This window comes from Pelodiscus sinensis, chromosome 3 (assembly GCF_049634645.1).
Source record: "Pelodiscus sinensis isolate JC-2024 chromosome 3, ASM4963464v1, whole genome shotgun sequence".
Classification (NCBI taxonomy): domain Eukaryota; kingdom Metazoa; phylum Chordata; order Testudines; family Trionychidae; genus Pelodiscus; species Pelodiscus sinensis.
Window position 1 is genome coordinate 157,968,892 of NC_134713.1, and position 25,628 is coordinate 157,994,519.

General features: G+C 39.6%; 1 protein-coding gene across 6 annotated transcripts in view; it reads right to left on the minus strand.

The window, feature by feature from the left end:
* Positions 1-7,945: 7,945 nt before the first annotated feature.
* CDC42BPA (CDC42 binding protein kinase alpha) overlaps positions 7,946-25,628 on the minus strand; it is a 329,094-nt gene continuing 311,411 nt past the window's right edge. For 2 of the 6 annotated variants that reach the window (XM_014570971.2, XM_006118059.3), the window contains 4 exons: positions 24,396-24,513; positions 10,710-10,827; positions 9,902-10,059; positions 7,946-8,478 (listed from right to left, as the gene is read on the minus strand). In XM_014570971.2, the coding sequence (XP_014426457.1) occupies positions 8,347-8,478; positions 9,902-10,059; positions 10,710-10,827; positions 24,396-24,513 (526 nt within the window). In that variant the 3' untranslated portion in view covers positions 7,946-8,346. Of the gene's footprint in view, positions 8,479-9,901; positions 10,060-10,709; positions 10,828-17,155; positions 19,750-22,318; positions 23,968-24,395; positions 24,514-25,628 lie in introns of those variants that run through there. The other 4 variants (XM_075925322.1, XM_075925320.1, XM_014570973.2 and 1 more) reach the window with 4 other exon arrangements.

Consider the following 25,628-nt stretch of genomic DNA (forward strand, 5'->3'; position numbering starts at 1 on the left):
TTCAAGCGGCCAGTGTAGACAGCTGGCAAGTTTTTCCGCAAAAGCAGATGATTTTGCGGAAAAACTTGCCAGTCTAGACACAGCCAAGGAGTTGATTGTGGTATCAGCCATCAATCATCATTTTTGAAACGTCTGGAAGACAGGTGATATTCCAAAAGACTGGAAAAGGACAAATATAGAGCCCATCTATGAGGAGAGAAATAAGGACAACCCAGGAAACTACAGACCAATCAGCCTCTCTTCTGTGCTATGGAAGAAAATGGAGCAAATAATTAAGGAATCAATCTGCAAACATCTGGAAGATAAGGTGATAAGTAACAGCATGGATTTTTAAAGAACAAATGTCAAACCAACCTGATAGCTTTCTTTGATAGGATAACAAGCCTTGTAGATAAGAAGGAAGCAGTAGATGTGGTATGCCTAGGTTTTAATAGAGTATTTGATAGTCTCACATGATCTTATCAGGAAACTAGAGAAATACAGTTTATATGGGGCTACTATCAGGTGGGTGCATAACTACTCCGAGAGCAGTTATCAATGGTTCAGTCATGCTGGAAGATTTAGATAATCGCATAAAGAGTACACTTATAAAATTTGCACATATCACTAAGCTGGGAGGAGTTGCAAGTGCTTTGGAGGATATATTCATAAGAATGGCCATATGGGGTCAGACCAAAGGTCCATCTAGTTCAGTATCCTATCTTCTGGCAGTGGCCAATGGCAGGTGCCCTAAAGGGAATGAACAGAACTGGTAATCATTAAATGATCTGTAACCCATTCCTGACAGAAGATAGGGACACCATTCCTACCCCTCCTGGCTAATAGCCATAGATGGAGCTATCCTCCATGAATTCATCTAGTTCTTTTTCGAAACCTATTAAAGTCCTGGTCTTCACAATGTCGTCTGGCAAAGAGTTCCACAGGTCGGACTATATGTTGCATGAAGAAGCACTTCCTTTTTGCTTTAAACCTGCTGACTATTTATTTAATTTGGTGACCTCTAGTTCTTGTGCAAAGAGAACAAATTTTCCTTAATTTGAACTTCATCCAATGTAGATCTTATTTGAGATCACATCTGCGTGCAATATGCGAGATGTGGGCATACCATGGATTTATATAGAGGCAATAAGATATTCTGTGTCTTAGCTCAAAAAAGCAATAGAGACTATCCACAATGACTCCAAGATCTCTCAAGTGGCAATAGCTAATTTAGTCCCCATCATTTTATATAGATAGTTGGGACTGTTTTCCAATATGCATTATTTTGCATTTAGCAACATGATTTTTAATCTGCCATTTTGTTGTCCAGTCACCTAGTTTTGTGAGGTCCTTTTGAAGTTCTTCAGTCTGCTTTAGATTTAAGAGTAGTGAGCAGTTTTGTATCCTTTGCAAATTTTTCCACCTTAGCGTTTACCTCATTCTCCAGATCATGCGAATGTTGAATAGAACTGGTTCCAGTACAGACCCCTGTGGGGCACCCCGCTCTCCATTCTGAAAACCCACTATTTATTCCTATCTTTTGTTTCCTGTCTTGTAACCAGTATATACATGTCGACAGTATGGCACTGTTGGGGGTGGGGGGGGGGGGGGGAAGGAACCTCATTCTGGGATGTATTAAAAGGAGTGTTGTGAGCAAGACCACATTATTCTACTCTACTCCGTGCTGATTAGGCTTCAACTGCAATATTGTATCCAGTTCTGTGAACCACATTTTAAGGAAGATGTGGAGAAGGTTTGAGAAGATTAACAAAAATGATTAAAGGTCTAGAAGAAATGACCTCCTGAGGGCAGACTGAAAGAATAGGGGTTTTTTGGGTTGAAAAAGAGAAGACAGAGAAGGCTAGCAGCTTTCAAGTATCTAAAAGGGTGTTACAAATACGGACAAAAATTATTTTCCTTAACCTCTCACAATTGGACAAGAAGCAATGGGCTTAAATTGCAGCAAGGTAGGTTTAGGCTGGACATTAGGGAAAACTTGTCAGGGTGGTTAAACACTGGAATAAATTGCCTAGCAAGCTTGTGGAATCTTCTGCATTACAGCTATTTAAGAGCAGGTTAGTCAGACAAACAGCTGTCAGGGATGATATAGCTGGTGCTTGGTCCTGCTGTGAGAGCAGGGGACTGGATTTGATGTCCTCTTGTGGTCCTTTCCACTTCTAGTGTTTTGTTAAAGCACTGTTATAACAAAGACAGTGTTGAATTGTCTGTGTCCACTGAAAATAGGACAGGAAGCAAAGGCTTAATTTGCAGTAAGGGATACTTAGGTTAGATATTAGGAAAAAAAAACATTTCTGGAATGAGAATTCTACAAGCAACAACTAAAGCTTATTGTCAGAGGTTAAGAACAGGCTAGACAAACACTTATCAGGGATGGTTTAGGTTTACATGGTTTTATGTCTCCACACAGGCCCCTGGACTTGATGAATTTCAAGATTCCTTTCTTCCCTACATTTCTATGAAGGTTTAGTCTACTGTGCAGGCATCTCTGGACTTCTCCAGGGGACACTGATTTGTATTTCATATTCTCCATATTAGTGTTGTGCCAGGCCAACTAATGGTCTTAGTGGACCAATTTGGTGATGAATCCTGGCCATGTGCCACCTGAGGTATGTTGCACATATACTAAAGAGGACTCTGAGGCTTCTGTCAAGATAGGAATACAAGTATTTTGTTCTTTCCAGTGCAGGTTGGTGACTAGAGCCAATCTCTTAGGTTAACACTCAAGTCCAGCATCTTCACTAAGGACAGGGTAATAAAAGGAAAACAAACACACTTTCCTTGAGGGCAAAATGCCAAGTTAGCTACATCGTGAAAGACCGCCACTAACAGACCAACTTAGGGCTGTATGTTTTAAATTGCAGCTTCTTTTGAGATGAAGATCTAGAAGGGGCAAATGCCCCCAAGGTGCAAGCAGATCAGAAAAATAGAACTTTTCCCCATTATAATAGGGCAGCAGGTACCAGGACCTCTCACCAGAAAAGCAAGAGGGCCACAGAAGGAAGTTCATGACTAAATGGCCATGTTTTCATCAGTATTTATAGTGGAAGTCACTGAACTAATCATAGAACACAGGGGAGCTATGTAGTTGATGCCATTCAAATATGGAAGTGACCATCAGAATTCAACTTTTATCAGTGGTGCATGTCTAAAGAAGGCTGGGAGTATCATCTGTGTTTGTCACTATAACTTTGTCTTGGGTGGGTTTACTGGATAGTTATTCACAAGATTCCTCCCCTTTCCATTCCCTCTTCCAAAAGATTAACAGAGGGAGGGAATGGGGAAAAACAACAAAACATCTGAATTTCTAACAGGTCCCTGTTTTTATTGCAATACATCAAAGTAGGTTAATATGTGTATTTCCAACATAAAATATTGGTGTCAAGTCATTTATTACATTGTTGACTGTTCCACCTTAAATATTTCTGTGCAAAAGAATCTACATCATTCTGTGGCAGAAAATCTCTTACAATGTCCCCTACCACAGTGAGGGCATAAAACAAAATAAAATAGAGTTGAGAAGAGGCAAAAAGCAAAGTTTTTCCCCCCACACACACTTGTCAGCTTTTATACTCTAAAACAAAAAGTGATTACATCTATGTCATGCAAAACTGTACAATAATATTACAATGAAAAAACCTAAAAATATTTAAAAAAATGATATGAAACTGTCATACATAAAAAAGCAGGTATAATTGCTTTGAAATATCAAGCGTGGGTTTTTTTGTGGACTTCTTCCCCATGAATGAAGTTGGGCTTTAAAAAAACCTTGTGGCTAGAAAGAAAGAAACAAGAAACAAGCTGTGGAATTGCCTCACTGCATAAGATCTTGGGGATGAAAAATCTTCAGCAGATTGGCTCTTTGGGGCCTTTTTCCCAAATAGGGTTTAGAACACAAGTCCATTTCATTTAGTGCTAAGTCGTGCCTGTAGCGAGATTCATATCAGCACAAAGAGTCTGTACCAGACTCTTGCACGGAATTAACTCCTGCATAGCAGATTAGCACTAAGTCTACAGGATAAGGCTTAAGTGGTACATGAGCCCTCTGCTACCCAAGTGAATCACAGAGTGGTGAACTACTTTTAAATTTTATGATCATGGTTTAAAAAAAATGCTTCCTACAGCATAGACATGTTTAGGAACTCTTGTGTTATCTATCATTCTCAGTCTGGGCCTGCTTTCTTTTCAGCTTGGCCCACTAAAGCTCCTTGATGTACAAAAGTTACATGATCAGGGTGCACACATTTGTGGAGTGCTGCAAATCTGCAATTATCTGCTTTGTAACTGCAGGTATACACATTCATGGATGTAGATAGTGTCAAATCATTTTTGCAGTTGCCAATACCAATTTTGTATCTGCATAGGGTTCTACATATTCATCAGAAATTCTTCTGATTACAGTAGATCATTCTGGAAATCTGATTGATACTGTTCAAAGAGTGTTTTGCTTAAGCTCCAGGTGGTAGGTTTAGTTAATGTAGTGGGGAAGGTATACTTATCTCTGCTTTTGTACGCAGAAAATGCTACATCCCCCTGCTATGTTGTTTCATAAACCATGTACCTGGAAATGCAACAAGTGTTATTTGTAACTATCAAAATTAAGATTATTGCTCTCAAAAGCACAAGTCAGAACTGCAAAACTACTGAATAATAAAAACCCACATTTATAACAAATAAGTGAGCTAGTAAGAGACTAAGATGGAAAGAAAAGATGCTAAGATGCCTAAGTGATGATAGAACTATATTTTAAAACTAGCAAATGCAATGGGTTTTACAGGTGATATGTGAAACAGACAAAGTGCTAAAGATTGGTTTGGAATTATGAATGGTGGAAAGTAAGTGTGGGGTTTTTTGGGGGGGGGGGCGGAGCTGGGAGGAATCTTAAATTGATTTCCTGTACCTTTTTTATTCTGGAATCTATGGTCCTCAAGGACGTGCTTAAATCTATTTTCAGTGATTGAAGCAAAAGCATTTGCTTAGCAGAGTATGTTCTGATTGATAAGTGAAGAATGTTTCAGTCTCAGCAAAAAATATATATATAGTGTACACAGAACATATGCTATAATATTAGTCAAAATTCAATGGGAGATTATACATTGCCTGGATAAATGGAACCATATATAACTGGAAACTTTAAACAATGCCTAGTGGCAAACACCAAACCTTACAAGCCAACTGCCTCTGAGGTGTCAGACAAGAGTCTTACAGTTCAAATGATCAAGATTTTTTTTATCACAATAAGAATTTTAGAAGCACACCTGCAACACCCATGTTTTGTAACACATGTTCACAACAACAAAAAGATTTCATGGTGGCCTACACTTGAATGGATCCATCAGAAGGGATTCTTTATAGAACTATCTAATTCCTATAATGCTTTTTCCTTTCAGAGAACTTACGTGGACATTTGCTTTTCAACTGAGAGAACAATTGCTGTTTATTCCTCTTTTTAACAGGCATGGATGAGTGTAAAATATGCAATATCAGACCAAATATAGTCATCTTGAAAAGGACACTGCTAAGGGCTATGGGGACAACAAAGGTTTTGTATTTAACAGACTAGGCCTCACAGGATGGGTCTGACCTTCTGAAAGTCAGTTGTGTAAAGTGACAAATCAATGCTCCATCTGAACATGTATATTTGTGATAACAGGTTCATATTCACCATAAGGGTGAGCAAAGGTACTGGTTTGTTTAGGGTTAGATTAAAAGTAAGCTACATAAATATCTTGGTTCTTTGGTTCCACTTTTCAAATGGAGCAGAGATGAAGCAAAAGGAATACATGGTTAGATTCCATATAAACGGACCTTCCCATGTAAAACTATCACACAGAGTTTTTGCAGCCTCAAATCTCCCCTTTACCAGGTTAACATCAAAGTAGGATTAACATTTAAGTACAGCATACAGTAAATACAAAATTAGTCTGCAACACTGAAACACGTGGAGCTGGTGGGCTGCACCAGAAGGGGAAGAAGGCAATTGTAGGAAGGAAAGCCTTTGGTGCATATGGAGCAATATATAGCTTGCTTTTAAGAAAAAAGTTGACCATGGGCTGTAAATAATGCCACTCCCTGTGACATATCTATGTGTGTCCCTCAAAAACATAATAAGCTACCATGGTGGGAAGTGACTCTTAAGTGTTTCCTATTTGACAGAGATTTTACTATTCAACGCCGTTTATTTGTGACAATGAAACACATGGCACCAACATGATACCAAACAGGACAGGCAAGATTTTGACCTAATACTTATAGAAATGTTTGAATTCCCCCATCTCAAAAAACCAATGAAGCAACCAACAACTTTGAATGACAAGTTTGTATGTGGACAATCCACTCACAGCAGAATAAAGCAGAACTAGCACCTAGGAGACCCTGCATGGCTACACGGCAAAGGCAATGATCTGTGTCTCAATTGTGTTTTGGCCGTGCCTTTACATTAACCTAATTCATCTGCACTCTGCTTAAACTTAACCATAATTACCTTCAGTGAAGGGAACCTGGAAAATTTCCACTCATTTCAGCATCTAGTAATGTGAACGAAACATGTTACATTGCTGAGTGTAAGCTCTTGGAATGATTTGAGAGGAGCCATAAAAAAATTCCAGATCATAGGAAAACCAGCTTTCTAAATACAAAAAGCCCTTTATATGCTTGAGCGGGGTCATGGCATAAAGCTAGCAATGATCCCACTGAGAAGGGACACTCACATTGGAGAAGGGAATGGACGGTTTTCCTGCTTGACATCTATTTGCTTTTTATCTTGCCTCCTTTTCATTTCCTTGATTTAAATATTAGGCTCTTTACTGAAAGATAGACTTGCATCTTCAGCTGAATCTGTCTCCTCTGATGGTATGCTTTCTCTTCTGCAACCTGCATCTCTTTTGGAACCAAACAGCAGGGTATTGTATAGAAAAAAATTGAAACCACAGTCCAAAAAGCAGGGAAGGGAAATCACTAACCTCATAAGTATGGCAGCTTTGGGCTACCAGGTGTCAAACTCCTGCAGCATAAACAGTATTAGGTCAGCATCTTCAAGGTTCTTCATTATGCTACAGCAACAACATATTCAACAGAGGCTCTTTTTGGGCTAACAGGACTCACATTTGACACTGATGTAGAGTGTATGCTACCATTTGATAATCAACATATGCCCAGGAAGGCTTGGAAGACCAATTCCTCCATCATTAAACCAGGTTAGTCACTGACCTTGAGAAATGGTATCCCTTACAATTTCTTCTGCGCTATACCAGTGTTTGCCTGAGGGCGTATACTGTATCCAGCCCAGATCCATCAGCTCCCAGGGGGTCAAGGTGCACAACTTGTGCCCACCCCACTGGAAACCATGATGACAACATGGTTGAATGTTGCTTTGTTGTACATGCGGGAGTGGTTCATTTTCAAATCAATGTTCTTGCAGATGACAGGCATCAGCATCTTCAAAATGATTAGAGCTTTAATTCTGCTACTGATAAGGTCACTGAACACACTGTGGGGGATTTCTCCTAGAACTGCTCAGTGCTACCCAATGAGAACATTCCTGCTCCTGTGTGGAGATAGATTATATATATATATATATATATATATATATATATATATATATAATCTATGCCAGGTCTCCAATGTGTGTGTTATTTAGCATGAAACTGGGAACAACACAGATCTTTTTAAATTAAAGGTTCTCTTAAATAGGCATCCATCTTCTGCAAACATGATGCTCCTTTTTCTCCTTGACTATATACATAAGTATTTAACTCCTAGATTTGCGTATTTATTTATACTCTGTACTGTAGTAAAATATGCATCGTTTTCATAAAGATTTGCTGGCAACAATCAGATTGACATTCAAATATAGCGGCTAGCTGAAAGCTTTCATGTGCCTCTGGCGGACTGATTGCTCCCCACCAGGACCAGGTCTCTGTGCTACTCTTGTTCAAGATAATTAGTATGGATATCTTGTATGGAAACAAAATCCATCTGATTTGTCCTTTTATTGATACTGTTCTGGTCTATTTAAGCTACTTTTTTTCAAGTTGGGGTGGGGTAAATATCTCTCTAATAATGAAAGCAGCTGTAACCATGTGAAATGAAGCCAGTATTAATACAAATCTACTGCATCTGTTGCTTACCAACACCCTAGATTTGCTTGTTTGCCGGTGCTAAATCTGGGGAGGCCAAGGCAGCGCTGAGTAGCACTAGAGAAGGCAAACCTTTTATCTTCTTCCCTCCCTTCCCCTCAGACCATTTTCAGAGGGAGTTGTAAGGGTGATGAGAGTGAGAATTGTGTTGAGTGAAGGGGGAATCATGGAGATAAGCCGTAGTGATGTTGGATCTGAATGCTGAAGCAGTTCATGAGTCCCAACTCACGTGGTCAGAGCTCTCCAGGGAGAGACTCTTGGTCTTGTGAGGAGAAACTGGGCTAGGAGGACTACTTAGGTTGGAACTGTTTGAAGCTGTAGAATGCCTTGGAGAATCAGAATCCTGCAGCCCAAAAAATGCAGAAGAACATCAATAAGCAATAACACAACGGGAGTAGTAAATCAGTCAGACTGAAGGGGACATATATTTGACCCGCAGTTGGGTGGCTATAAAGGTCTGCACACATTTCCCCTTGTGTTTTCTGTCCAATAACATTCTTTTGCTCAATAATTGCTTTTCTGTGCATTCAAGTGAGTTGTCTAAAACCCAGTTTACACAAGGCATAAATGGTGATGATACACAGAAGAAGCATCTGCCATTGTTATTGTCAAGTGATGGGTATACATCTCAGTAAGGTTTGCAATATTATATTGCTTCTGGACCCCCCAGCTGCCCTTGGACTCCCATATAGCTGTGTTGGCTGGAAACACCTGAGTTTCTAGAAGTCTTCTTTCTAATGTAGACCTGCCACAGTTACTTGTCCCTCTGTAACTTTCAATTGAATGCTAATGTAAAGCACTGTGCATGGACTACTCTTGAGATCATGTTGAAGCTTCAGTTAGTGTAGAATGCACCTGCCCACCCTGCAGACTGAGCTGGCAATTAACTTTAATCTACAACTGAAAGTGCTGATTGCGAGCTACAGAAGCTCTGAGAACTTCAGGGCCTGCATGTTTCCCTGTGTAACAATGCAGAGGCATTTTTGCAGCCATTTTCAGTTTGAACCAGCAGTAGCATGGTGTTCCTTGTGAAGGGCTTCCGACATTGCAATTTCCTCTCTATTAGTCTGATCTTTAGGTTCATCTATTTACTCAGGACTGCCTGAAGAGCATGAAGAGGGGATGCAGTGAGGTGGTGGCTTGGAGAGGTTGTATTTGTACATGCACCTGGAGACTTAGCAAAAGGCATGTTTTATGATTGGTGTAACAGATTAAACGATTTATCTCATCTCCCTTTCAATATTTTTTTATGAAATGCATATAAAGCTTGTCTGAAGAACAAATATTTTTTGAATTGTTACATATTAACTGATTAATTCTAGGCATTCAGTGAACACAAAACCAATGAGTCTTTTCATGACTCATCTGCTTTATGGCTTAACGCTTTCCTACTGCCAAAAAACAAAAGGAGTATTGTCCCTTGTAGCTGCAAAAGGTCAAGTATGTGCAGTTATTTTATCAGGCTACTACATTTATGAGACCTTGATTCCAGGGTGCTGAGTATACCACCTTAATGCCTTTTCTGCACACCTATCCAGTTGTTTAAAGCTGACATAATCTGACCAAAATCCTAAAACAGCAAATCTCAAAAGGCAAACAATAGAAAATGTTATTTTTGAACAATGATTTCTAAGCTTCCCAGGGCCAAACCCTGCTCTGTTGAAGCAGTGCTATTCCAGGTTTACACCGCCAAAACTGACACTAGAATTTGGGCCCTATAAATACCCACAGTTTGCAGTTTTCTTCCCTTCTTTCTTGTTACTCACCTCTCGTTCATAGTCCCTCGTTGGCACATCACTGCCTTGGTCTAAACCACCAGAGGACAGTGAGCCATCTGATGGGGATGCGATAGGCTGACGCTTGGTTCCATAGCTCCCTCCAGAGAATTCTCGCCGCAAAGCACTGCCATTCTGTGCAGATGATCCTGAAAAGTATGGGAATAAAATTGCATCATGGATGTGTATATAAGACACTAAGAAGTTTGCTAGCTGTTACTTTGTTTAGTTTTGCTTTCCTACAGAACCTTCCTCTACATAATCTTACCTCCCTACACTGGATTGCATGGTGGATGAGCTCATGCACTGAACCCTGAAATATCTGGGATGATGGGAGTAAAATTTAATTGTCCATGTCAGCAGCCAAATTTCCAGTGCTGTTATAGTTGACTACTTGGAGCCTTCTTATGCATACAACAACAAAGTTAAAAATAACCCTAACAAAACTTTGGGGGTGAATGGATGATTTGCCATTGACTTCAATGAGAGGCAGGATAAAGCCCTTATGTAATAGTCAAGTCATAGAACTGAGGAACACTATACTAATTCTGATACAATAGTACCATCAAGATATTGTTTAAACCAGCAAACACTATGTGGGATTTTCAAAAGTGCTCACCATTAGTCAAATTGCTCTCATTGAAGCCAATGATAAAACATTTCTATTCGCTTCAGTGGGAACAGAGAGGAGCCATTGTAGAACAACTCCAAAAATCCTGTTCAACAAGCACAGCAGTAAGTGTAGCAAGTATTAGCTTATGTTTTTCCACAGAGCTTGTGGCAAGATGGAGACACTCACTTGCTGCCAACCCGCTACTAGCGCTCATCGATCGCCCTGGTTCTGTGCGGGATTTGGTGATAGATGGGATGCTGACAGAGCCACTGAACATGGTCCGACTTTCCTGAGGCCGAAGATTCTGCAATTCAGGGAGAGACAGAAAGAGAAAGGTTTTTCTTAATTTACTGCTGGGTCAGCAGTGGATGCTACAGGGAGAGTTAAACAAAACCCCCACAACACCCCAATCCCCAAACTTTTCAGAGTTAATTTTCTGGGTGATAAGTCTGCAAATTTGCAGGATACCATTGTGCAAGTAAGTGCAGAGACTGGAGGAACAAATAGCATGAAAGCAAAGTTCAGGATTACATGGACACATGCAGATGACTGAAGGACCATTCTAATAGAATCAGAATTTCCTTGCTGATGCTAACAACGAGCCAGACAACTGGTACAAATTTAGATAATATAGTCAGTTTAAAAAAAAAGATGCTTAATGTAATGCACTGTTGCTAGCTATAGCTCTCCAAGTAGTACTTTGTTAAAATGTACATCTTTGATGCCATAATTCATGACTTGTATATATTTTGTACGACATGCCTGCAGTGTATTTCTTGTGGCTATATAGATGTATTAGTTCAAACTGTGCTTTCAATTATGCTCAAGTAACTCCACCAGTTTCTGTGGAGTTACTCCAGAAATTCCTGGGAATAGTTAGGAGCAAACTTTGGCGTTCTGTTTTCAGATTATATTGCAGAGACAAGAATATTTACTCTTAACACTAATCAGATGTTTTGGTTTTCTGTAAGTATTTTCTTTTATTATCATCCCAAATTAGGACTCACTCTACTGTTTCCAGTGTGACTGCCTGTCTCTGTATCTTTGGTTGAAGATAGGCATGTACTTATCTTGCTCCCCAGTTGGTTTGCATATAGAACACATTAGGTATATTGATCCTCTTCGCACGAAGGTGAAAACACAGCCCCCTTCTTTAAAAAAAGAACCAAACAATGTATCGCCCTAAGCAGTACTCATTACATTTCTTCTTTAAAATACCACTTCTCCTTATACTTCTTTCTGTCACTAATGCCCATGAAATCTTCATTATACTAAGATAATGCCGCTAAGTATGAAAGAAAATTCACAATTGCAGCTGCCTTCTGAAGCAAGACTGTTACTAAAACTTAAACATTCAGTAAAACAGTTGAAAATGAGCTTTGCCCAACCTTCCTGTGGGCATTTTCTCAGATAGAATCAGACATGTAGTAATTTGTTAGCAAAATATCCTACACCACAAAAAATAAGCAGCTCAGCCTGACCCACACCATTTTTGTGTTAGGGAAAATCCCTAACCCAGACATTCCATTGTTGCAATGCAATTTCCCATTCTCCCCGCCCGAAACTTAGCAGACTCTCCAGCCATTTCCCTTGTACATACAATTATGTTGTCTGTACTGAGTACCATAGCTTATAACCCTTTTATTGTTACATTTAAATACATTTTTCTCACCTATATTTATGTCCACCATTACTATTTATCATATATCTTAGCTGCATGGGATCTCAAATTTACTTTTACAAGACATGAGGAAGGAAGTCAGCATTATCCTGACACTTTTAGTCCCCACAGTAAGAAATGTTAAAGAGCTGAACACACATCTAATGCCACACCATTTTATTAAACAATAATATTTGTCTTTTATTGAATAATAATTTAATATTAAGTTACAGTTATTTTTGTCTAACAGCATGTCAATAATAATACAGGCATATAAATGAGTTTAGAAAGCCAGTGTACAGGGGAAAATGTGAGCTTGAACTATTTCATGCAGTTTGCATCACATCACCCTTTGTGGTTCTCATCAGCTGATAAATAGGTGTATAAAACACATTTCTTTAGCTATATACTTGTTTCCTCCAATAGATTATGTACAATAATTTAAAGCATCTGTCCATTTCTCTAGTTATTTATTATCTATAAAGTGTCTTTTGTCCATGAGTGGATTAAAGTTGGCAATGCAATTGGAACATGTAAAGTGCTAAGAATTATTGTTTGTTACTGCCATTCTTTTTAATGCTGTATTTACAATCAGTCCTACAGTCATAAGAGAGCCTCCTCTTCATTCTCACTTGAGGAAGAAGCAATTCATTTTTAATGTGCAATAAGCAAACAAGAACTGTGATTTTTCCCATGCTTTCTTTCAGCTTCTAACATATTAGAATCTGAGACTTTCGGGATGGAAAAGCCCTATTGATTATCCAGTCTGTCTCCCTGCCAATGTTGGATTATTTCCAACAGTACTTCAGTAAATACCTGCAAGTGTTAAAATGTCTTTCAAATCATTCACAAGACTATCTTGTCCTGCATGGTTTGGATGCTCTTTTTTCAGAAAGCAGTGAACAAATGAAATACATATGACAACATCATTTCACTTATCACAAAACATTCATTGAAGTATCTAGTGCTTGTTCTTGTGCCATCTAGCATGGTAGACAATTTTGATACAGTTTTCAACAACATAAGCATATTTATATTACAGTAACAGTAAAGAGTGCACAAAATGATAAGGAATTAGACTATCGGGGTGTTTGCCTATTGAAGTATTCTGAGACACATCAGGGAAAACCAAATACAGCACCTTGAGTTGCTATATGCTGTGATTAACTGCAAAAGGTGACTCTTTTATGAGATTAGGTGGTTATGATTCTTTAAAGAGAATCAGTATGTTAAATGATAAGGTAGCTAACCTCCTAAACAACAAAGGAGGTAGGGTTGAAAACAAAATGTTGATCCTTGGAAAGAATACCTTCATTTTAAATAGATCACCTGTAATACAGTAAACTATTAAAGTTGGCAGGCACAATATTTGAGTACCACTGTTTTCACTTATATTTGTTTGGAAAGTCCATATAATCCTTATATGCGTTTATCCCCTCAGAGCAACTGTTTCATTGTTCTTTCTTCTAAAAATCAATGCCACTATAGAACAAAAACAACAGTAACAAAATAGCATACACACAATGCTGACAAAAAATTCACGTATGGAAACAAACAGCATCCAAAAGCAGTGGTTATGAAACAGCAAAGAGGAGCAATTTAAAAGTCGTTAAGGAAAAATAACAGCCATTTTTACACGAATTCAAACCCCAGCATGTAAAATCCACCACCAGCACTGAACCAGCAAAACAAACAAACAATGGATAGAAGATATGCCTTTGAAGTGAAAATAATTGCAGAGCATGACTGCTTGCAGAACAGTTGTGATAGAGAGTGAAAGTCCCAGTTTAGTTCAGTGCATCAGAATGGAAATCATGATCTTAATCAGAGAATGAAAGACACAGACAGGGTCGCTACTCTGCACAGATACAAAGATTGATAGATCTGTGTAAGGGTGCATATCTACTGGCTTTCCTTCTGCTCCTTGACGATGTCTACTCCCAAAATGATACCTCCACGTGGTCTTTCCTAATCTACCACTTTCAAAATAAAACTACACCAGAGAGTCATTGTACATGGGTCTTTCAGCACCATAGGTGGGTGAAATGTGTCCCTACAGCATATTTCCATTGTATTTTCTAAGTAATTTCCTACTGGCATTTATATTTACCCATCACTTAACAAGCCTTGTCTTACTATTTCCCCACTGTAAAGGTTATTTTGGTCATAAGAAATCGTAAAGCAGTATATGGGATCCCATTTTTTTAATTCAAATTGTTGATTCCATCCTATTTTTCTTGTACCATGCCCACTGCTGTGGTATCTAAGCAGTCACCAAGTTCCATGAGGAGTACTAGCATGGTTAAAAAACCTCAAACACCCCCTGGTTCACACTTGTACCATTTTTCCCCTCAAGCCCCAGCAAAGCTCAGAAAATACATTCCTTCCTACAAGCCAAATGTCCAAGGAGTGCAAACTGAGCCTCATGCAGAGGGCTTCTCAGTCATTCTGTGTCACTTCACTTTTATACTGGTGTCATATTACTGATTTCAGTGTAACTGCAATATTAGTAATGTGAGTGCTCTTCATAAGAAAGGACAACATTTTTTACCAAGACAGTAAGAGTCCAATCAAGCAGCCCTCAATGATTTCAATGTGATTGCTCTCATGTGTAAGGAAGGGATGCAGGATTGGGTCCTGATGTGTAACTGCTTACTGAAATACCCCAGCATTTTGTAAGTGTAGAAAATAGCATGTGCAGCAAAGGGGATAGTCATAGATGCAAAGTGGGACTTCATTGGGACGTAAGGCTTGGCCTTTAGACAAAAATGAATTTAAACCCTATTTAATAAGGATGTTATTACTTTTTTGCATTAACTTGGGTGGTATTCTCATACACACCATACAACTTCACTCAACAGAAAAAACCTGAAGTGTAAACACAGACTGACCAAATCAGCTGCAGATGACCTCCAAAATGCTGCTGTTTCATTTTTGTGTCTAGGGTTGTGATGGTCAGGGCTTTGCCGACAATGACAACTGACCATATGTTCAGGCCTCAGGATTTAATTGTGCATGTCTGTCCACTTACGAGCCTCAATTTTTTCCTGTTGACAACCTTGACTCTCTACTGCAGTTTTCTCTCTTTTTATTTGAAAAGAGTAAATTTCCCTCGGGGGTCCAAATTCTTGTGAATATTACACATAGGCACAGACCTGAAAACCCTTCCAGCAACAGGAACCTGCAGCAGATTCTGGTTTAGGTTACCCAAACCTGCAGAGACTCTGCTTTGTAAGCCCATTGCAAGAGAAGCAGTAAAAGGGCATTCCAGGCAGTCTAACACTCATGGTTTTGCATTTAGGTGCATAAAGAACCTGAGTCCAAAGCCCTCTGCAGACAACAGGAGCCCTTTCACTGACTGCAGCGAGCTTTGAACCAGCTTCATGCAACCCTGCTCAAGCAATGGGCACTATATGTAGAATTTCCCTTGCAGATTATTCCTGGTGCTACTGGAGAGAATCTGGCAGAACTAGAGGCCAGAACACTGTGTTTTGCAAGGTATGTTTGTGTCCATTTTATTATTATTATTTGTATTCCTATCCATGGACTTCACAGCGCTAGGTGCTGTGCAAACGCAGTACAAAGCAACTTTGGCAGGCCCCAAAGATTTCCCCATCCAAATCAAAGTGCCTATTCATCATCTCTTGTCCTACCTCAATCTCCTCTTAAATATATAAAATGTTGTGGGATTTGCTTTCTCCATAATCATGTTCACACTATTTTTATTTTTTTCCTTAGTCTCTCCCTTTCTGTATCATCTTGTTCTAGATTTGTCTAATCTAGGGGTCTCCAACTTTAAGCACAAGATCACTTTTTGAATTTAAGTGCAAACCAGGATCTACTTCAACCCAGATACCCTTGCCCCACCTCCCTTTGTGCTCCTTCTCTGAGGCCCCACCCCTGCTCACTCTGTCCTCCCTCCTTCCCTTCCCCCATCCTTCTTGCCTTTCACAGGGTTGGGGCACAGGCTCTGGTCTTGGGCTAAGGGATCTGGAATGAGAGAGGAGCTCTAAGTGGAGCCTGGGGCAGGGGTACAGGAGGGGGTTCATGACTTGGGCAAGGGTTTGGAGTTGGCTCCAGCTGGGCACTGCTTACCTCAGGTGACTCCTGGGTGGGGGTGCAGTGGGACTAAAGCATGGTCACCCCTGCCCTGGCCCACTCCCAAAAGCATCCAGCAAACTCCCTCCATCCCAAGCCCTGTTGTGCCCTCCTCCTCTCTGTGAAGACAGAGTACAGGACATCAGTGCCCCTCCTCTCCCTTCCCTGCCCTGCACCGCAAGTGGGAGACTCCGAGAGAGGGGGGGGGGGGGGGGGGGGAGGCGCAGCTTCAAGGCAAAGGGCAGGTGAAGTGCTGGCACTTGATAGCCTCTTGGCCAAACCAGTTAGGATCACCTGTCAGGGGCTCCAAGATCTACCAGTAGATCCCGATCTACTGGTTGGTGACCACTGGTCTAATCTATCTAGGCTGCAAACTCTTCAGGGCACCAAACAAGTCTCTTTTAACCTCTGTAAAGAGCCAAAGTCCTGGAACACACAAATGTTTATTTTAAATAAACTGCTAAAAAATGTGGCTTAACATAGGAATATCCTGAGTCCTTTTCTAGCCCTCACCTACAAGAACACAGAATATCTTTTCAATTCCTGACTGCTAGCAGATGAACACTGTGTGGAATATAAAGCTCTATAATTTAATATTTCACACCCCTTTTAATAATCACAAAAAGAACATTCTCATAGGAAAAAGTTTCAGTCCAATAGTTTTGCTCCTTAATATTTGAATTTATGAAAAAATGTTTCTTGTTGTGTCACCAGCAGTAGAAAACATCAGGATGGCATGAATACAAAACACCTGGGAGAGGGTTAAGAGGTGAAAGAAACCATTCATAAAATTTTGTTTCTCCAATATTATTAGCCAGGCAAAGGAAAACCACACAGTGTTAGCACAGCAAATAACCAACTCAGCCGTTCATACCCTCAGAGTCATAAAGGCTGGTGTACCAGGGACAGAGCGCAGAGATGGGGAGTATGCAGGGTTTATGGAATCATAAAAGAGGAAATTTTCAGCTGAATTAACAGTCATGTGATAGATGTGCTCGAAGTTACTTGGAGAGGAGATCAGACTGAAGTGATGATGAGGGTTTGGATAAGGAAAACATGGCTATCAAAGACAACAGAGAGAAAAATATAATGAGGGATGGTTTCACAGGACGTGAAATTACTAGCAAACACTATCTGCAAGGATATGCATAATTTGAAAGACTGGATCAAATTCACAGTAAGATCTTGTCTGCAGTACTGCAATAAGTTGACCTAAGTTATGCAACTCCAGCTATGGGAATAATAATAAATGATATCTACACCACACTGCATCAAGAAGAGACTGTCTCCCACTGACTTACTTTTGTTCCAATGGACTACTGAGAAAGTGCTCTGTGGTTGATTTAGCGGGTCTTCACTAGCCCCACTAAATTGATTGCCTCAATATCAATCACAGCAGCATCTATCTCTGGTAAGTGTATACATGGTCTATGTAGCCTGCTTGCAAAAAAATAGGCAGATCTTTATGATTACCCTTCCAACCTCCTTATCAACTTCTTTATATTGCTACCCACGTCCCTGTCACCCTTGATACTGCCGTAAACTTAAAACAAATCAAACTTATAACTCACTGGGAATGGATTTTTAATATTTATTATTATTTAATACTTCAAACAGCACCATAGGTGTGCAAAGTGCTTTACAGACAAAGGAAATGCATCAGATCCCTGCCTTGAGGAGCTTACAATCTAATTTAGACATAACACAAACAAGGGAACATGAAAGATGAGATGGTAAGGGAGGGAAGATTTGGGGGTACGATAGTGAAAAAACATAACACTTGCTTCTCATTATGCAGACATTCTGAGGATTTCATTTACAAATACCAATCAGCATATCTTTAGCTTCAGGAAACAAAGTGCATCATCAGGGCAGGAATGGAGGTGAGCATGGAAACATGAACTGGTTAGTTTCAGGCTAGTGGGATGAAATTTACCCTGTATAGAAGAACAGGGCAAGTCCTATGCATCAACAAAGATCCAAGACCTATGGGATATTAGAGGTCTCTCTATGCAGCAATGAATTACACCCTTAGTACATGAGGCAGAAAGATAAAACTACTTGTACATCTGAATATAGCTCAACTCAACACTGTTAGGTGCTGTGCTCTCAAAATGTAAAATACAGACAAATGAAAGAAGTGAATTAAATCTGCAAATTAGACAAAACCAGCATCAGTAATTAGCCTCCAAAGAATGTGCTAGCACAGGTGCTTTTTGTTCTTTGAAGCCAGGTTTATCTGAATGTTTTAAAATCTCATTTTTCTTCCATCTACAGAATCAATCCATACGTGATTTCCTGAATATGCAATCTGCTTTGGATAGGAATGGCCACTAGCAAATTAAGCTAGTTTATCCTAATCTCTAGCCCTTTCTCCTTCCCTTATCCAGCTGATCTCACCTACTTTTGAAAAAATGAATCTGACCAATGTTAGTATTTAAAACACAAAATACAGTGCAAAATAGCTACAAATCAATCAGATGACTTGTCTGCTAAACCTAAGACATTGCATTTTGCATAGGGAATTTATGGAAGTTCAGGAAAACATTAAGTGATAGCCCAATATATATTATCTCCAATATCAAACACTATTCTCTACTGTTCCCTCAGTCCCAGCTGGGTAGATTCTAACATTTTGCTTTTTACATATTAATGTTATGAAGCATTGCACATCAATAAAAGCATCAAGTATTGATTTACCATATTTGGTGAATAATAATTACTTATTGATATTAATATGGTTAGCAGAATCTAATACAATTATCTATGTAAGGAAAACCACTTATTTGATTATGGTCCCAAGTGGAAAGCAGAGATTGCTGAGCCATCTATACAAAATAGTGTGCTTGCTACAAAAAGAAGCATGTTTTTAAAAGCTAATAAGGAAGGAAACGTCTTAATGCTACTTCCCTGCAAGCAGATGGCAGGCCCACAGCAGACTGTAAAAAACATTTAGGCTGCAGTCGTTAATGTGGAAATGCCAAGATACAGTAGCACTTTGGGAAACTAATTCTTCCTCTAAGGATCGTAATATCCCCTCAGATGCAGGGTTCCCACTGGCTTTACAGAATATTAAAACAGCACACCAGTAATTACTCAATGCCTCTGCATGTAAAATTCTACCTGTTCAGTAACCAAGCGGATTTACTAAAGTACAATGGTTTATGCATCATGAAGTCAGATTTAAGTATGAGGAATTGAAGTTCAAGTATAATGGCTGTCAAGAATAGTCTTGTAAGGAAAATATCAGGCATGCAGAGTATGAATGTAAAATCATGCCTGCATATCCAATGGACACAGGTAGTTGGTATGTGCTGCAGTTAAGTGTAATTCCAGAATTCAGATCTTCACTACAAGGGAGCATCCATGACAAGCTGGCTTCAAAAGTCAAGAGGGCAGAAGGGAGGCCAGAAAATGTACTGAATTGTCAGGACACAAGCGCACGTGTTTTTAATTGGTGACAGACTGCTAGGGGGGAAAAAGTGTAAATAAGTAAGTCTGAGGATAGTAACAGGAATGTTTCTAAATTACACAAATCAAGACTGCGATCCAGAACTAGAACATACATTTATATATAAAAGTTACAGCCCAGTTAGTGGCAGATAAAAACTTTTTATTCTTTAAAGGAAGTGAACACATTTATCACAAAGAGATTCAAACTAACTATTCGCATATAATGGAAGTATGCTTACTCCTAAAACAGACTTTTCAAAAACAGGTGTCTGAACTGTGCTCACAAACTTTACAGTTCTGATTTACTTTTGTACGTTGGTCCCAATCCTACACTGAGCACTGTGCAGACAGAGCTGCCTGGAGCATCACTGGGTATGTCTAAGCTACAGCTGGCAGTGAGTTTTCCAGCTGGGACAGCCAGAGTCGCATGAAAAACAGGAGTATGGATGTTCTGTCTCAGTTTGGAGCTCAAGCACTGAAGCCTAGAGAATCAGGTGGGCTAGGGAATCTATGTTTCTGCTCAAGCTGGATTAATCACACTGCTAATTTTAGCATGCGGGGCCAAGCCCTGCTAACACGAGTCTGCTGAGTGGTACCAGGAAACTTGCTCCCAGCTGCATTGTAGATTGACCCATTGAGGTCAACAGGGCTGCGTGCAGAGGCTTGGGTAAATCCAAGAGTACGGGCTAGGTCTGTGTTAAAAGGCAACAGTTTACTCCAAACAGATCCAATAGTTTGACTTACTCCTAAAAACAGACAACTTTTCAAAAATAGGTGTCTGAACTGTGTTCACAAAGTATATATTAGCACCCACAAACCTAGAAACTGTGCACACAGCAATTACAGCTTTATGAGAATATTGTTACATGCAAACACTACTATTCTTTTCAAATTTAAAATGATGTGCTGTGCATTTCCATGTCCAAATGCTGGCACAAATGTTGGAGAAAGTGTACCACAGTTTGGAACTTAGAATGTAAGAGGTGGGTAATCCACAACAGGCTGTCCTTGCTATAAGTCCAAGATACATTCCAAAAAGATTTGGACTTACAGTGAAACAACTTAAAGCAGGGTATTTTTTTTCCGTGGCTGACTTCCATATTTGCGTGACTTAAGAGCAGGGAATGGGAGGACTTACAACACCTGTAAGTGTCAATGAGTTATGTGTGGAACGGAGGTATACTGGGGCGACAGAGCGGGACGTCTTGTAATCGTGCAGTTGATAAAATTTTTATCAACTACATGATTAGTTGATAGGGGAAGGCTGCTGCAGCGCTGCAGTTTAAATGTAGTAAGAGCAGGGCACGCAGGCAGCCTGGCTCCTACTATATTTAAACTGCAGAGGTGCAACAGGAATAGATCCCAGACCTGGCCTGAGCTGGGACAACAGCCCCTGTTCATGGGGAGACCCAGCAGCGAGCTGGGAACCCCCACAGATGGGAGCTGCTGCCACAAAGCATCCCTTGCCCATGGGGCTGGGGATGGCCATGAACAGGGGTTGCTGCTGAAGCAACCTCTGCCTGCAGCCAGCCTGGGCTGCCAAAGACAGAGGATGCTTCGCTTCCCGCGCTGCTGCCTCTGATAATAGGCAGCAGTGCGCAGGGGTGGGGAGGAGGCGGCACTGTGGAGACGGTAGTGGGAGGAACTGGCTTTTAAGCCAGCTACCCCCAGCACCAGCTCCTGCTTTCCCCTTCCCACCTCTGATTCAGAGGCAGCAAGGGGTGGGGGATAGGGGAAAGCAAGTAGTCAACTTGACTAGGCTTATCGGGTAGTTGACTACTCACTTACATCCTTTTGGAACAGCTAAAACCCCTCAGTTATGCTAATTATTATTTAGAACTTTAAAATACTGAAATTAAAATCTTTGACTTTAAGTTAGTGTTGTACAAGACATGTTTAACACGTCTGCTCAGAGAAGTTTATACTCCAAAAGGAACACAGGAAGAGGAATTAGCTTACAAAATTAAGCCTGTTTCCTCCTCTCTCCCCACTTCAGTTTTTTTAGAAGTGCATTTTAGCACTCATGAAAAAACGAGTACAGCATGGGTTAGACAGCACAATATTTCCTTACACATTGTCCTGACAAAATACCTCAACCTTGACCTGGAAGATGTACTCTAGGAATTCAATCTCTATAGTTCAGTCAATCTTTGGCCTTTCCCTTGAGAATTTCACTTAGTGTCAACTGCAATAGTGGATGTTTTTGTGGGGTGGACAGGTTTCCACTAGAAACTCAACTCATTTGACAACAGTCACCAGGGCGATGTTAGACAACAGTTATTTTTACATTACTATCATCTTGAGGTAGATACAAACTGCAGTTCCAGAGATAAAAGTGTCAATATCTTACAATTAAACCCCTCTCTCTTATCCAATCCTATGATAAAATATCTGTCTTGCCTCAAGATGTACAAGCAAGGATCCTTTTCCTTGTGCACCATTCCATTGACTTCACTGAAACCTCATATAAGATGTATGGATCCATACTAGCAGATCCTGATGTAGCACTGGGGTAGCCAAGTAAGGATTCATTCAAATGAATGAGGGTGAAAAATTGAGCCTTTTGATCTTTTGTATTTTCGGGGGGGGGGGGGGGTGTTAAAATTTTTTTGCATTCTAACATTTAAAGGATAAACTGTTTACTTTAAATGTAAAACTGCACAAATACAATTATTTGAAATTTCTCAAATAAAAAGATAAATTAGAGCTGATAAAAAACGGTTTAACAAATGCATGTTAGCTGCAAAATGCATGTTAGCTGTACAGTCTGCACCCCCAAGTGCTACAAACCTTAACATATAAAAAGTATTGAGATTGCTCTTGTCTAGTTCTGCTTTAAAAAGGGGTTCAAAAATAACATTTTCTGATCTTTTCCATATTTCTTGGGAACAAATTTCATTAACACTTTATTTTCTCTTAAGAAAGAAAATGCAATCTGTGCAATATGAATAAAATCCTAAATTAAAATTATGCACTCAGAAGACATACATATCTGTTTAAATTTTCATAAAATAATTTCAAAGGCATTTCCTTTCCTTCAAAGAGGAACTATCATGCAGAAAAACCATACAGATGTCTCAGACTAATACTCTTAAGTCTCTTCAACTTTCTCATTAGTTTTGAACCTCATGTTCTAGTTCTTGAAAGTATTCTGTGTTTAGCTAAAGGCTTGCCCACTCCCCACCCATCTTCTATTCCCCTCAGTGAAGTCATAATATATTATAATGATACCACCAAGTAGCTAATGTACAATAGGCAGGGCTTTATAGTATGTGCAATGTAACAGTAAAATAAGATAAACAAACATTCGGAGGCCAGAAATTATACCCCAAACCCTAAGCAGGGTAATATGATTGCACACTTCCTCTGCCTTACTATCAGCATCTCCACTTCTTCTCAAGGGCCATTAACAATTGCCAACGTGGTCTACTGCCTTCCGCCCATGAGCTTTAGTTAAGAGTGATGATCTTTTAGACAAAAGGATCACTGTATTTGGGACATATGCCTACAAGTTACATAAACAAACCCTCATTCATGCCATAGCTCAGCAAAACTAATTTACATAGGTAACACCCATTAAAGATAAGGGGGAGGAGGTGCCTGTGTGTATGTACATTACACTTCTATCATGATTTTACATAATGCAAAACAATAATTTAAAGAAGGGAGTTTTCACACAAGAGGCTCTGTTTCAGTGATGCCAGCAGGCACAGCAGTCTAGCTAGAGACCGTGGAAAATGGGTACTTCAGCATGGATGAAATCTGGGCCCTGAGCACAGTGGAACTGATATGCTGATATGGTTCCATTATCTGACCAATGACAAAATACTTATTTTCACCTCTGCCCAATGTATAAAGTACATTGCTACGAAACTCTTCCTTATTTATAGTGAAGCAGCAGTGGACCCGAGAGCTAGAGCATAAAGCATGTTGAGGGCACAAGACTAACCAGCTACTTGTGTACAGGCACGAGTCCTACGAAGAGAGAAAGGGCCCTGGGGAGGTGCAGGGAATAAGCCCATTCCCAATCCCTGCAAACCCTCAACAGCCCAGTCTTAACTGCGTCACCTCACCAAGCAGTGGTTACCACAGCAATGCCTTTATAAAACTGACTCAGGGCATGGTAAGTTGCCACGGTAACAAGGCAGCTTCTTGAGGCACCATGAGCTATACAGAGAGTTGAGCCCCATGCAGCATTGCTTTCTTCATACTTTCTGGAGTTGCCTTTCACTGCTGGAGAGAGTGAGTCGTGACATTTAAATCAAATCGTAATTTATTCTTAAAACTGCATATATTTATCAATTCTATAACAAACAGTATATCAAATGTATTTTGTAGCTTTCGGGTATTCTTGTTTAAGCTGAGCCTTCCCTATCGGGGCGGCAAGATGGTGCTGGTATAAACTCAGGAGCCACCAACGATTTGTGTCTCCAGTATAAATGCACACACTCACAGTTAAACTCCCATTTATCAATGTTATTTTAAATTCCACCTTGGACCGTACAGACTCTTTATATCCATTTTCACTAGTTATGTTGCTGCTTGTATGAAAAAATGTAATTTTTTGCATATATATTTAACACTAACCAAATTTTAATTTCTCTTTTATATTCAATCTCAGATGCATTCACTCATACATATATTCTCTCCCACTTGCTTACCATAGGCAGGTCTTTGAGGATCTGTATTCCATCTCCTGGACCCATGTGTGCTATGTGGTTAAAATTAGTTGGATTAGAAATTAATTTATTTCTCATTTCTGGATCTCGTAGCATCTCCCTGTAAGAGAAAATACTTAGTTTAAATATTTTATACACGAGAAAGATAGATATTAAAAGATCACACAAATATAATTTTCACTATTTGTTATTTTAAAATAAAAATTCATAAACAATATTTGGCCACATTAAATAGAAGGATAAACCTTGCTGATCTATTCCATCCCCCAGCTTGGGAAAAGGGGAGAAGGGCAGGACAAAAGGAATGTTGTTTTGCAGGCTGATAGCCCACATCCGTGAGAATTCAAATAGTTACTGAGGTTCAGAGACTGCACAACCAGTGTGAGCTGAGACAGTACTCAAGAAAAGCTGCAGAAGCGGGCTCATTGGTGACTTGGTGCTGCAAAGATGGAGGCATAGATGAAGGACAGAAGATAAAAGAAGAATTAGAAGAACACTACCTTTCATATTCAATGGTCAGAATTACTATAAGAGTTCTCCAAAAATGGCACAGATGCATTCATTTCAGAACTCAGAATATTTTTTTAAAGAAGATACAACCCAAGCAACTTGGAAAAGGTAAAGAAAGACAAGACCTATGGCGTTAGCACCACCGTACAATAGCTGTTCTTTGAGCTGAACAGGAAACAAAGTGAAAGGTCAACCATGTTTTCCAGCAGAAAAGTTGGTAGCCAACAAAAACTTTTATTTCTTCAGATGTGTTCTAATACAGTTGTTGGCAATCTTCTATGGGGCAGAAGGAACTCAGATGGCTGAAATATTCAGTAACATGAAAGGGAAGTCTTAATGTGAACTCTAAAGATACTTGGATTACTAGTATTTGCCTAAATGACAGTTCTTGAAAGACATTTATATTTCATATACATGTATTGAAGCACCATGTGATTTAGAGCACGCTTATAACAGTTCCATAAGACTCATCAGTTAAGCGATACTAGAAAACAAATGCCTTGGAATACTGTTGAGGATGAGATGGGTACACAGAACCAGAGTCTGAAAGTAATTAATCCATATGCATAGTTAGCAATGTAATTTCCTTTTATAAAATGTTTATTACAGATCTTTATGTATACAGTGTATGCAGAGACACACACATATATATGTATATACAGTATGTGGAGGCATGCATTCCAAATTACAGTGACTGTTTCACAC